This window comes from Sorex fumeus, unplaced genomic scaffold, assembly GCF_029834395.1.
Source record: "Sorex fumeus unplaced genomic scaffold, SorFum_2.1 ptg000055l, whole genome shotgun sequence".
NCBI classification, from domain to species: Eukaryota; Metazoa; Chordata; class Mammalia; order Eulipotyphla; family Soricidae; genus Sorex; species Sorex fumeus.
The window spans coordinates 1,900,001-1,914,139 of NW_026606112.1; the positions used below are offsets into that span (position 1 = coordinate 1,900,001).

A 14,139-nucleotide genomic window follows, 5' to 3' on the forward strand; every position below is an offset into this window, starting at 1 on the left:
GGTTAGCTAGCGCTGCAGAGGCGTCTGCAGAGTCTGATTTGGGCAGGAGAACTTTCGAGAGAAGTCCAGGCTTTGCCAAAGTGTTCCAAAGTGTTGCAGTTTCTCCCACCAAGTGCCCCCTAAGCCCAAGCGCTTTTTACTTGGAGCGATGGTGTATAGGTGCATGGAGAACTAAGACCTGTATCGGATTCGCAAGGGTGTGCGGCTCCAGGAAGCTTTTTTAGGGTCACAGGGGTGCACTCTGGAGCTTTGCAGGCCCAGAGCTCCCACTCACCCCCTCCTCTTTCTGACTCTCAGAGATTAACTTTTGACCTGCGGCCGCGACTTGGAGATGCGCTTCCGTTTTCGGGCCTTTTGGGGACTTGCGGTCTTTTAACCTCTCTTGCGGGCCGAGCCGCACCCTCGGGCACCTGGGTGAAATGACCAGGCGGGGTGGGGGGTGAGGGGCACGGTGGTCTGGGAGGGATGGGCACGGTGTCTGGGTTTGGGGGGGGGGTGGGCACTGTGCTGTGGGGTGCGTGTCCAGGTTCCCGGAACGCAGACCCTCCTAACCGCGCCTTTCCTTTCCCGTTCCCTACTTCTCTTCTCCCGCTGCCGGGCCTTCTCGCTCTCCGCCTGCCCTCCCGGCCCAGGTGTGGTTCCAGAACCGCCGCGCCAAGTTCCGCAAACAGGAGCGCGCGGCTGCCGCCGCTGCAGCTGCGGCCAAGAACGGCTCTTCGGGGAAGAAATCCGACTCGTCCCGGGACGACGAGAGCAAAGAGGCCAAGAGCACCGACCCGGACAGCACGGGGGGCCCGGGCCCCAACCCCAACCCCGCGCCCAGCTGCGGAGCGAGCGGCGGCGGCGGCGGCGGGCCCAGCCCGGCAGGAGCTCCGGGGGCGGCGGGGCCCGGGGGTCCGGGCGGAGAACCCGGCAAGGGGGGCGCGGCGGCGGCGGCGGCGGCAGCGGCGGCGGCTGCGGCAGCGGCGGCGGCAGCAGCGGCTGGAGGCCTGGCTGCAGCCGGGGGCCCTGGACAAGGCTGGGCGCCCGGCCCGGGCCCCATCACCTCCATCCCGGATTCTCTGGGGGGCCCCTTCGCCAGCGTCCTCTCCTCGCTCCAAAGACCCAACGGGGCGAAAGCCGCCTTAGTGAAGAGCAGTATGTTTTGATCGGGGCCTCCTGCAGCGGCTGCAGCGGCGGCGGCGGCTGCGGGCGAGCCGGGGGTGGGGGGTGGCCCGGGCGGGCGAGCGAGCGGGTGAGCGGGTAGGCCCCGGGCTATTGTCGTCACTGCTCCGCAGGAAAGTAATCACCATCCGAATAAAGAAAATGACGTCGCCCTCCCACCCATTTCCACCCCACTTCCCCACTCCCCATCCTGCATCTGCACCCCAGACCCCCCCTCCCCCCAAACAAAACTAAACGAAAACAGAAACACTTGGTTCGCGCCTGCCTCGGGGACGCACGGGCCGGCCAGGGCTCTTGCGAAGGTGTGAACAGCGCCGGGACTCTCAGGGGGGCTGTGTCTGCGTGTCGCTGTGTCTGTCCCCGGGAACGTGTGTTCTGTGGCCCGAGCAGGTGACAGGGAGCGATGCGGGAAGGCACAACCAACTCAGTGACTTGCTTAGAAACAGAAAACTTAATACCCCTCTCTCCTTTTTTTTTTAAAAAAAATTTTCTTTTTAACTTAGGAAGGCAGCGATCATTAAAAATAAACCGGTCCTCCTCCCCCCTCCCCCAAATAAATCTGAAAAACTTTTTAAAATACAAGGGGAAATTAGTCAAAAGGAGGTTGCAGCGGGCGCTGTGCCTCGGCTCTCTCCGTGGACCCCTCCGTTCGCGCCCTCCTGACGGTACAGCCGCTCCTCCAGGAGTCTCCAGCGCCTTCCACCGCCCCGAAGCCCCCGCGCCCCTGGTGTCCTAGGGTTTGGTCGCCATGGAGATGACTCTTGTAGACTGTCCCCGTGGCCAAGGTGAATTCCTAACGCCCGCTTGCCTGTCCCACCTCGTCGAGTACCATCCCGCCGTTAGCGCGTTTGAAACCCACAGGGTCGCAGCTCCCAGCCCCAAAACTTTGCAGCCACTCGGCCCCGAACAATGCCCTATACATGAGATGCCTTTTCATCCACAAAACTTTGCAAACTGTGTCTCATATTTTGCGATTCTTCTTCACCTCTCCCCCCACCCTCTTCCGCCTTTTTTTCTCTACCACCATGCCTCTACCGGCGTTTTCTTCTTCCACCAGCTTTTACTGAACTTTTTGGCACTGCTTTGGATTGGAGTCAATTGCAGTCCACGACTGGCTGCAAAGAAATCAACCCAGCAAGGAGCAAAGGCACGGATGCAAGTTGGCAGAAGTTTGCATTTCTGTTTGATTTGAGATGAACTCACGTCCTGTTTGGTGGATGGACTGTATATTGATGATTCCATTCTTTGCGCAGTTTTAGACATCTCTGTTGGGATTTGTTTTTGTTTTTATTTTAAAAGGCACAAGCTATAGATATTAGTTGAATGTTGAGGCTTTAACTTTTTTGTGTCTTTCTACAACTGTGTTCTGTGATTCAATTGTATCGTGTTAATATCAGTACAGGCCGTCTCCTCTATGTGACAGTATAATGTTTTTCTCTTCTTGTAGTCTCTATGGTGTGTCTTTATGGAGTACTAAGATTCTCACAGGTTCAACTCCTTTGTGTTTAGAGAGACCACGGTTCAGACAATGGTATATATTTTTGTTATCAGGTGCATGTCTGTTATTTTTTTTTCTTCTTGTTGGACTATGTTTGTGAACATAAACATCATAAGTTAAGTTTCAGATTTTCGGATTTATTTATATGTGTTATAATGAATGCTTCTATTTAAAAGGGAAATATTTCTACATGTGCATATAGTTTTCCAAGAGTGTACCATTAACTTGATTGTTGATAATAAAAACAAAAAGCAAGTCTAGCAGTTTAACTCCTCTGACTTCTTGATTCATTTTTGTTTGTTTGTTTGTTTCAAAATTATAGAAAATAAAAATAAAAGGGAGGGAAGAGAAAACTGGACAAACTGCTAGAAGTTGCTGAGGGTCTGAAAAGTTTGGCAGGTTTGTGAGTCTAAATGCACACAGCCAGATTCACCCAATATTCAAATTCTCTGTTTGGGGTCCTGAGAGATAGTACAGCGGGCATGGCACTTGTTTCGCATGTGGCCAACCTGAGTTTGATCCCTGGCATCCCATATGCCCTCCCACCCCCAGCCCCGCCAGATCAATGACCCCTGAGTGCAGAGCCAGGAGTGTGTCCTGAGCATTGCCTGGTGTGGTCAAACAAGCACACAAACAAAAAATAAAAACAAACAAATTTCATGCTTGAATGAACAGCAGGAAGGTTTCTGGTCTGTGCTGATTTTTCTCCTAGTCACAAACACCAAACAATGCTTTGCTGTGGAGTAAGGTGTTTAGATCACTGTCTATGTAAACTCTATGGCAGTGGAGGGAGCATTCAAATCAATCTGGTGTTGAGAACTAGAAAGTGCAAAAATTCAGTTTTACAAGTCCCTTCGGGATCCCAGAGGTCCAGCTTGCTGAAGAGTCCAGGAGTTCAGGGAAATTGGAGCCCTTCCTGCTAGAGGTGGATCAGGCAGACATCGGCCCATATCTCAGTGTTTTAGAGCAACGACATCAACAACATCTGGACTTAGGTAGGACTTGCAGCTACTAGGTTGTGCTTTGCATGCATTAGAGCATAAACCCCTTTATACACCACAAAGCAGGTCCATGTTCTTTTATTAATTACTGTGCCAGGGAATCAAACCCATCATCTCCCACACATTGAGACATGCATACCTCTGAAACCCATCTCCAGTCTCTGTGTCCTTGTAACTGCATGAGAGGCCTGAGGCAACTGAGAGTTTCACTTTCTCAAGAGCCCCTGGCACCGGCAGGATGTGACCAGCCTCTGGAGCAGGGGAAGGTGATTCTAGAGTCTGCACTTGACCTGTGCTGGTCACTCCCACAGTGTGACCCTCTGCAGCAGCATCACTGTGTGTTTATTAGACTCGTGGATTCCTCCTAGAGCTGCTAAACCAGAAACATGGTGACTAGAGTCTGGCATTCTGTGTCTTCACAAGTCTCAAAGAGACCCACTGACTTTAAACTATGAGCAGCCCAAACAGGAACATCCCAGAATTGGGTGACATTGGGAATAGGTGTGGCAGGGGTGGGATGGGCCCTGGCCACTTCTATTTTGTCTTTTAACTGAACTGTTCAGTGGGGCTACCACCTTCTACAGGAGTCGGTGTGAACATCTGGCAGTTTCCTTGGTACCCCTGGTTAGCCCTGATCCACAGAGTCAGTTTCCCTTACTTGAAGGTTGTGGCTGTTGGTCTCTTCTGGTAGGAGAAAGGACACTTGATTTTAGCTTGTGTTTAGCAGGACTTTTGCCCTTAAGCATCCTCCAACTGTTTGCATCTATGCAGGTAGGTCTCAGAAAATTTGAATCTTTGGAATTTATCTAGCGGTTTTTCTAAAAGAACTTTAAACAAGTGCTCCCTCCCTCTCTCTCTCTCTCTCTCTCTCTCTCTCTCTCTCTCAAATCCACTGCTAGGGGCCAGAGAGATAGTACAGGAGGTAGGAAATTCACCTTGCACAAGGCGCCAACCAGGGTCCGATTCTCAGAACACAAATGGTTCCCTCATTTCCACTGTGAACGATCCCTCAGAGCAGAACCAGGAGTAATCCCTGAACTCTGCCAGGTATGGCCACCAAATAAACAAATAAACAACAACAACAACAATAAAAAGAAATAACAAGAAACGCACTGCTAAACACCCCTCAGAAAACTTCAAGACAACTTTCTCTGAACAATGACATGGTGTTTGTTTAAAATGTTGCCAGATTCCTTAGAAAAAATAACTTAGAAGGCCAGAGAGAGAGAGAAAGAGAGAGAGAGACCGACAGACAGAGACAGAGACAGACAGACAGACAGACAGACAGACAGAGGCAAACGTTTATTGAAGGAAAGACCATTCAGATTCCAATGGCTTGAAGGGATACCGGGGCACAGAAGGCCTCTCAGTGAGATGTGAGCCAGGGTAGGCCAATGGCACAAACATTTTGGGGAAGGCGAGATACGGAGAGAGAAAGGGATAAAAAAAAGTTGAGGGAGGAAAAAGAGAGAGGGAAAGAAAAGGAGAAACAAATCATTTAAGGAAAGTTGGGAGTACCCCCAGTGAAGGGCCTAGAAAATCTTTTCAGATGGGATTAAACTAGAGGAGACCCACATTCCCTTTCTTCTGACCTTGACCTGCTTCGAGCCACTTATCTTCAAGACCAGGAAAACTCTTGGGACTGGAGAGAGAAATCCGCTTCCAGAAGAGACCAGCTTCCCAGGGGCTTTTGCATTAAACACTTTGTAAGGGGGCGTTTGGGCCACACTCAGCCATTCTGAGGGCCATGCCTGCTCTGTGCTCTGGGGTCTTGCTCCTGGTGATGCTTGGAGAATGGAATGGGAGACAGCTATACTCCAAGCAAATGCCTTAACCCCTGTACTCCCCCTGCCATTTTAAATGTCCGGAGGCACCCAGCCCTCGTGTTTTCAATATCAACTTCTTTCTCGTCTGGATCACTCTGCCTCTCTTACTGGTCAAAGAGGCAAACCATAGGGAGGCAAGCTGGTGATCAAATGCAAAATAATGTCGCTGTAATCGGATGGAGCCTCACCATAGGACACTGTGTCTCTTGCATTGTGTCATTTCCTTGGAGTCAGGCACAGTGTGAACAAGCTCACTTTTGCTTTTCCTCTCCTAGAAAATTTGCATTTTGGCTCATCAAGGCATCCTTTTTCCTGGCAACTCCGGGACTACATGTGACTTCACAAAAGCTGCATGAGCCCATGCCAGATGGCTACCTCTAAGCCAAGTCTCCTTCAAGGGGCTGAGTATGAAACATCAGGCTTTAGAGGGGCTTTGATAACCCAGCATAAGAGTGCTTCATAACTCACTGTAGAAGTGTCTCAGGGACCCCCTGAGAACCTTAGAAAGATAGTCAGTGGGCATATTAGGGCATTTTTGACTCAGGGAAAGGATTTGTGTGGCCTCAAACTGCAAGTAACATATCCCTGGGTCTGAGTCATCCTATGAACTATAATTGGTTGTTGGCAGGATAAATAAAATGTGCCACAAGAATTTGGCATAGTAAAAGTGAGAGGACGATGATGATGTTAATGAAATTCCCAAATTCTTTCTTGAGCTCTCTAACTTAAGTCTTAAGATTCGAAAGAGGAACTGGAGCATTAGTACAGTGGGTAGGGTATTTGCCTTGCACGCGGCTGACTGGGGTTTGATTCCTAGCATCCCGTGTGGTCCCCCAAGCACTGTCAGGAGTAATTCCTGAGTGCAAAGCCAGGAGTAACCCCTGTACATCGCTGGGTGTGAACCAAAAAGAAAAAAAGGATTCGAAAGAACTTTAGATAACTTAAGTCAATAGTCTAGGAGGAACGATAGGGTGTAAGAAGGTGTAGGAATTGAAGAAATTTGCTGAACATTACAACAACTTACAATCAACCAAGGGCAGTGAAGCTATCATATTAATATTTATTGAGTTCTCCTTATAGGTCACGCACTTTCACACTGACAAGAGTGGAAGTGTTTAGTTCTCACAACTGCCCAGGGAGAAAAGTATTTTCCCAATTTTTTTCTCCTCAGGAGGAATCTGAAATAGTGAGTGGTTAGTAACATTCCAAGGATCCCTTAGCTGGGTGTATAGGAGCAGGACTCATCCTCAGTGGTTTTGTGTCTGGAGTCCAGGCTCTTTAGCCAGCATTAGTTGCAGTCTCTGTAAGAGGAAGAGTTCCTTTATGCTGATGAGGTTCTTAGTCTACAACCCGGGAGATGTTGTCTTGCTAAAAGACTCAGAAAGGTAGGTGAAAGTTATCAAGGACAATGAGAGATGCTGAGCAGTGTTGGGATAAGACTTCCAGCTAGATGCAGAAATGCATCCAAGGAAGGAGAATGCTTTCTGCAAGGTGGCATTCTTATAGCTCACTGTCCCTTTCTGGCAAGTGAACAAGACACAGAGTAGCTAGCAACATGGAACATGAAAGGGAAAAGAATAGTTTTACAAAATTAGGAACAATGATTAGTGGACAGGAATGGATGTGATCCTCTAGCTTCATCTGTCACCCTGACAGATGGATGGCACTGATGATAAAACCTTACCTGAAATTTCCATTTCCCAGCCTCAATTCCAGAGTGACTACTCACAGATCCGCATGGATAAATAAGGACAGAGTGCCTCTTAGTATTTCCATTTGCTTTGTTGGAAAGCAAAGTATGGCATAAAGATCTGTGAGCTTTGGTGTCTGACACAATGACCTCATCCCCATTATCACAACTGAGATTGGCTGACATAGGTTGGGAGTTCTTTTCTTATTTTACATTTTTTGTTTCTTTCATTGCCTTCTTATTGGTTTCCAATATTATGGGTTTCCAAGGTTTTGGCATCATGCTTCCAGATGTGTGTAATTGTTACCACTTCTATTGCCCAAATTCCAGTACCATCAAACCACAGAAAAAGACCCTCTCTTGACTCCTCCCACAACCCCTTCTCTTTGCTAACCATAGCATCATTCATAAAATTTGGGAGTTAGTTTTGTGGCTTCTTGCCAGTTCATTTACTTTATTAATTCATGCTGAATGGATGAAAGGTGCCATCTAGTATTGTCTTTCCCTTCCTTAATTCACTCAGCATAATCACTTCAACTCTTTTTGTAAGTTGAGAGATCTTAATATGGGGTTTATGTATAGAAGACAAGGTGTAAACGTATACATGAATACAGAAATAAATTTTCTATCTCTACCTGAAATTTGGGCTGGAGTGATAGCATAGCAGGTGGGACTTTTGCCTTGCATGTGGCCAACCCGAGTTCGATTTCTCCACCCCTCTTGGAGAGCCTGGCAAGCTACCGAGAGTATTCTGCCCGCAGGCAAAGCCTGGCAAGCTACCCATGGCATATTCAATATGCAAAAAACAGTAACAAGTCTCATGATGGAGATATTACTGGTGCCTGCTCGAGCAAATCGATGAACAACAGGAGGACAGTGCTACAGTGCTACCTGAAATTTAGTATTTCTTCAACAATGAATGTAGGCCACACTACATGTTAATAGTGCCTGTGAGTTTGCTACCCTTGGAAATCAGATATTTTCATTTCACATTAGAGTTTCTCAAACTATCTCAATATAGAATTTACCCTCATTATTAATTTGAAATGATGGTAATTATTAGACCAGCAACCAGATCATGTAGCTTAGTATATTAATAAAGAAGCCCCATATTACATATTTAGTTACAAAACATTCTAAACCATTTTAGGCAGCTTCCTTTTCTCATCTTATGCATCTTTTTTTAGCTTGCACTCCAGAGGATTCATGAACATACCAGCAGCACATGCTGAAGGGCCTATACCAAACAGGAAGCAAAGGGCTCCTGGAGAAGAACAGGGTCACAGAGTGCACAGAGCATTCTGCCTCTCTGTGACATAGCAGAGCAAGTCATTGTTTGATTTGACAAATAGAAGAAATCTTAGAGAAAGCTTAAACTTGTCCCATGGTTCTTCAAAGGACAATAGAGAATGAAACAAGCCTCAAAGAGCAACAGAGAAAGTTTTAGGGTTTTAAAGATCCATAACACGGGCCAGGATGGGACTCAATGGTAGTGACTCATGTGTGAGGCTCTGGGTTCCATCCTGGCATGAAAGAAAGAAAGAAAGAAAGAAAGAAAGAAAGAAAGAAAGAAAGAAAGAGAGAGGGGAAGGAAGGAAGGAAGGAAGGAAGGAAGGAAGGAAGGAAGGAGAGAAAGAAAAGAGAAAAAAAGAGAGAGGGAGGAAGAGAGGGAGGGAGAAGGAAGAAGAAAGAAAGAAAGAAAGAAAGAAAGAAAGAAAGAAAGAAAGAAAGAAGAAGAAAGAGGGAAAGAAAGAAGAAGAAAGAGGGAAAGAAAGAAAAGAGAGAAAGAAAAGAGAGAGGGAAGGAGAGAGGGAGGGAGGGAGGAAGGAAGGAGAAGAATGGAAGGAAGGAAGGAAGGAAGGAAGGAAGGATGGAAGGAAGGAAGGAAGGAAAAGCTAGGGAGAGGGTAGTGAGCTAGCTGTGAGAGCAGCAAATCATTACCAGAAGTACTGTGCTTGAGTGACCAACAATATTTGTTGAGCCAGAGTTTGAGTACCTGGATTTTCACTGGTACTCTGCAGAGAATGATCCCTTGCAGAGAATGATCCCCCTGAAGACACATAGAAGATGTATTTTAAAGAGTTGACTTTATGTCCTTAAGACAATTGCTTCTTTTTGTTAACCCTGGATCCTCTGGCTCATCAAGTTTCTGTTTAGAAGAACAAACCATGTCTGCATTTATTGTCTCTTCGGTGGAACAGCCTTCAGCACTGTTCACATTTGATTTGGTTAGGGACTGGTCTTCACATCATTCTAATGGAAATGCCCATCAACATTATCCAAGGGAATGAAAAGCATGGCATGAACATCACACTTTCCAACGACTGGATTGGTGGGATTATATCCAAAAGAAAAGTTACTCTTTTCTTTCCAACAGGTTTTATTAAGGTCCATTTAATAAAAAGGAAAGCCATCACTAAAAGCCAATAACACATTTAACTTCTATTCAAAGGTATCTTGTATTAGAAATTGAGCTAAACATATCACCTGCATCATTTCATTTAACATTGATTACAGCCTTCTGGGATGGATAAAATGATGATTTCCACTTTATTTTATTTTTTTGTTTTAGGGCTATACCCAGCTGTGTTCAGCAATCCTGGCTTTCAGGGATCATCCTAGAGAGCTGGGGGGGACCATAAGGGGTACCAGAGATCAACCCTGGGTCTGCCACATACAAGAAAAGCATCCTGACCTGTTGTACTATTGTTTTGCCCTCACGTTCTCCACTATAGCTATGAAGAAACCAAAACTGCATGAGGTGGACTTGGCCAAGTTCCTACAGCTGTTAAACCATAGAACTAGAATTTAATCTGAAGTCAGGTCAACCTCATTGCAGAGACTACAGTGAACTACCATATTGGATTAGAGACTGCATCTTACACCCATTTATGCACCAGACTGTTGTTTCTCAACTTTTTTCCCCAGAGAGGGCCCTTGCCGACATTGTTTCCTTTCTGTGCACCCACCTACCCCTTTCCTCCTCCATCCTACTTGTTGGTTCCCTAGTCTTGTGACCAATTTAAGCAATTTTTACCTGTGGCTCCCTTGAAATATTCTGGAAGTGCATCAGAGCATCATAGCTTCCTTGTGGTCATGTAAGAGTCTTGATGTGCACAAGGCAGTACTTGTGCAGTCTCATGGGTGATTCAACATTCAACTTTCATTGTTGTGTGCATTAGTCAACAGATTAAACCACATCCCACCACAGCTAATGCTAGTGTTTACCTGTATGAGGTGTTTACCAGGCTTGAGGAGTTGAAACACTAAGAATTCCATGGTGCTCTGGGAATGAGTGGGATCCCCACAAAGTCAACTGTGAATTCAAAAAGTGTGGGGTGCAGGATGCATGTGTTTGGTGGCTGAGAACTGCCTCCCCAGAAAAGAGAAAAAGAGATGGGGGGGCCACAGACTGACAGTCAAATGGCCCATTTAATGAAGAGATGCTAACATACTTATAGAAGATCTGAGGACTTTCAAGGTATAGGACTGCATGTATGTGTAGTTGATCATTTATAGAGGTAAAGCATTTTGGTGGAGACAATTTTCTTGGGGGGGGGGAGGAAATTACTCTAGGAGAAACCCTGCCTTCTAGAGAAATCTATATTGCTTTTTTTTCTTTCCCTTTAGTTGCACATATTAAACAATTACGTTTACCTCTCATTAATCACTGTCACTGTCACTATCCTCCCATTGTTCATGGATTTGCTCGAGCGGGCCCAGTAACATTGTGAGACTTGTTGTTACTGTGTTTGGCATATTGAATATGTCACGGGTAGCTTGTCAGGCTTTGCCGCACTGGCGAGATACTCTCAGTAGCTTGCCCGGCTCTCAGAGTGGGGCAGAGGAATCCAACTCGGCTTGACCCGGTCGGCCACATGCAAGGCAAATGCCTGCTGTGCTATCGCTCCAGTCCTTAAAACCTCTCATTAATATTTGCAGTTATTTGGATAAACACAGTAAAAGATATAGATTCTAAAACTTAGTTCTCTATGCTCTGAGAGCAAGCAAGGCTTTTTACTGTAAATCCCAGACTAAGTCCTTTGGCCAGTTCAGCTTGTCTTTCCCCATGGGAGTCCTATCTTAAGTAATAACAGCTTGCATCAAGATCATGCTTTTGTATTTTCTATACTGTCCCATTTTGATGCTGGGGTGGTTTTGCGGCTCACCCTGGGTCCAGCCCAGTTGCACATCAGGACCTCCCTTTGGGGTGGGGTGTGAGGAATTATGACAACCAAAGCTTGAATCAAGTAATTATGATGGATGCCCAAGAGTAGATATGTTTCAGTCAATCAACTCTAAAATATTAGGAGCAGCATTAACGGTCTTTCTGTGTTTAAAAGAAGAACATGATCCATAGTAAAATATGAACAGTCTCTAGGGGAATTAGAAAAGCAAATACTTTACTTCAAATACAAAGTCCAGAATCACCAGAAGTTTTGGCTTATAAGTAACCAATATGAACTTAGGGAATTGTGGCAATAAGAGATAAAGCACAAAAGAAAAGTTAACGATAAATTTGGGGGGTTAGGGGTGCTCGCAAGAGCACTGTAAGCTTCTTTGGGGGGAGGAAAAGAGGAAATTCACTGACAAAGCCTAAAACACTTAGGGTTAATATCCAGCAGTCAACTTTGGATGCTCCTCTCTTAGTCCCTTGCTCCCTTTCGGGATCTCCATGGAGCTGCTCTGTGTGTTCGGTTTAGGAAGATGATCTTCAAGACTTTGTTCTAGGAGCAGGTGTGAGAGCCCGTCCAGCACACTGTCCAAGTCACCATCCCCCTTGCTAATTATGGCAGTAACTGATTTAGGGATGTCCCGACGACATTCCAATCCGAGAGTCTGGGAACATCTATTGCAGGAGAGATGGTCACTGTCACTGTCCTCCCGTTGTTGATCGATTTGCTCGAGCAGGCCCAGTAACATCACCATTGTGAGACTTGTTGTTACTGTGTTTGTCATATTGAACACGTCACGGGTAGCTTGCCAGGCTTTGCTGTGTGGGCAAAATACTCTCGGTAGCTTGCTGGGCTTTCCGAGAGGGGAGGAGAAATCAAACTCAGTTCAGCTGGGCCAGCTGTGCGCAAGGCAAACGCCCTACAGCTGTGCTATCACTCCAGCCCAGCAGGTGAGATGGTAATTAACTAAAGCCCAATAATCTCTCGGGACACTAATAGGTCTAGAACATGTTGCATCAGAAAGAGTTGTATCATGTTATTCTACACAGCAACCTTAGGAGTAGATGTCATTAACCCATTTTTCAGGTGGATAAAGTCAGACTTGGAGGGGGACGAAGAACGTGTGTGAGATTTCTTGGGGGAATATGCAGTGAAAACTTGGATTTAAAATCCTATGTATTTTATAATGGTCCTACTTCCTCCATTGATCTTCTATTTGGGAAAGAGAAATAATAGAGGTGACTTAATTATTTGACATTAATTATTTAAGCATATAACACACTTGAGCTGGAGCGATAGCACAGCAGGTAGGGAGTTGCCTTGCATGTGGCTGACCCGGGTTCGATACCTCCATCCCTCTGGGAGAGCCCGGCAAGCTACCAAGAGTATCCCACTCACACAGCAGAGCCGGGCAATCTCCCCGTGGCATATTCAATATGCCAAAAACAGTAACAAAAAGTCTCACAATGGAGACATTACTGGTGCCTGCTCCAGCAAAATGGATGAACAAAGGGAGGACAGTGCTACAGGGCAGAACACAACTTACCTCTTTCCCATTGGCTATTTTAAACAATGAAAATGCGCATGAAAATTCCCATCACCTGCAGCTCCAATATGCTGGGAGCTGATGTACACTGAGCAATCAACATGTTGTTTGTGAATAACAAAAAGCCAGGAGGAGGGAGACATCCTTTCTGCTCTGAGACTCTTCAGACCTGGAGGAGCCAGGCCAGACCCAAGAGTGTCAGAATGATCCAGTCTTTTCCCTGCAGCAGGATCATTTCCAACTATGGCCAGAGATGGAGAAGGCATTAGCAAGCCTGCCACATCAAAAAAACCAGATCAATTTGCAGAAGCACTTCGAAGGGAAACAAATCAATAAGTTTCTTCCCCTGAAGATTGATAACGTCATCAGGAAGCAACAGATGCATTTTAGAGCACAGACCATGCAGGGGAGGTGAGCTCCCTGGCACTATAGTTCTGTCTCTAGAAAAGCTATTGGAAATCAGCCCCTGTACTTTGGAGCTAGTATACTATCAACAGAGAACAGCTAATGTTCCAGAGGCACTTGGCAGGTCTAAATGTTCAATCACATACTTTGGCACTTTTTTTTTCTTTTTGGGTCACACCCAGCGATGCTCAGGGGTTACTCCTGGTTCTGCACTCAGGAATTACACCTGACGGTGCTTGGGGGACCATATGGGATGCTGGGAATAGATCCCAGTTTGGCCGCGGGCAAGGCAAATGCCCTACCCACTGTGCTATCACTCCAGTCCCACTTTGTCACTTTTTTATTTATTTGTTTTTGGACCACACTCAGCAATCCCAGGGTTTATCCTGACTCTTTGTTCAGGGATCTCTTCTGGCAGTGTTTGTGGGGATCATATGCAATGTCAGGGATTGAATTAGGGTCAGCTGCACACAAGACAAGTGCCTTAATCACTGTTCTCTCTCCAACCCTGCTTATAATTCTAACAGTGATAGGAAATTTTCTTTTAAAATAAGTTTATTTAGATTATAAAACAGCAACAGCTAAGTTGTAGGAAGGAAAAATAAAATAAGAGAGGAGAGTGTCTAGGTGAGGAACACTGTGAAGATGAATTAAAAGGGAAGAAACTTTGGGGAACACAAGAAAAGAGGACAGAATGCAGAATTCTAGGCCAAAAGATTCACACCCCATCTTGGTTATCAACATTCATTATCTTAGGCAAATAGGGCTGTTTTGTTTTACTCTCATCTATTCAATGGGAACATCTACCTTGCAGCATCTTCACCAAAAGTGACA

At 46.1% G+C, this 14,139-nt stretch overlaps 1 protein-coding gene across 1 annotated transcript in view; it reads left to right on the forward strand.

Moving 5' to 3' along the window:
- Positions 1–1,214, forward strand: part of PHOX2B (paired like homeobox 2B) — a 2,712-nt gene extending 1,498 nt beyond the window's left edge. Inside the window, exon 3 of the mRNA XM_056125622.1 lies at positions 633–1,214. Coding sequence (XP_055981597.1) covers positions 633–1,148 — 516 coding nt within the window. The 3' untranslated portion in view covers positions 1,149–1,214. The remainder of the gene's footprint in view (positions 1–632) is intronic.
- The last annotated feature ends 12,925 nt before the right edge of the window (positions 1,215–14,139 follow it).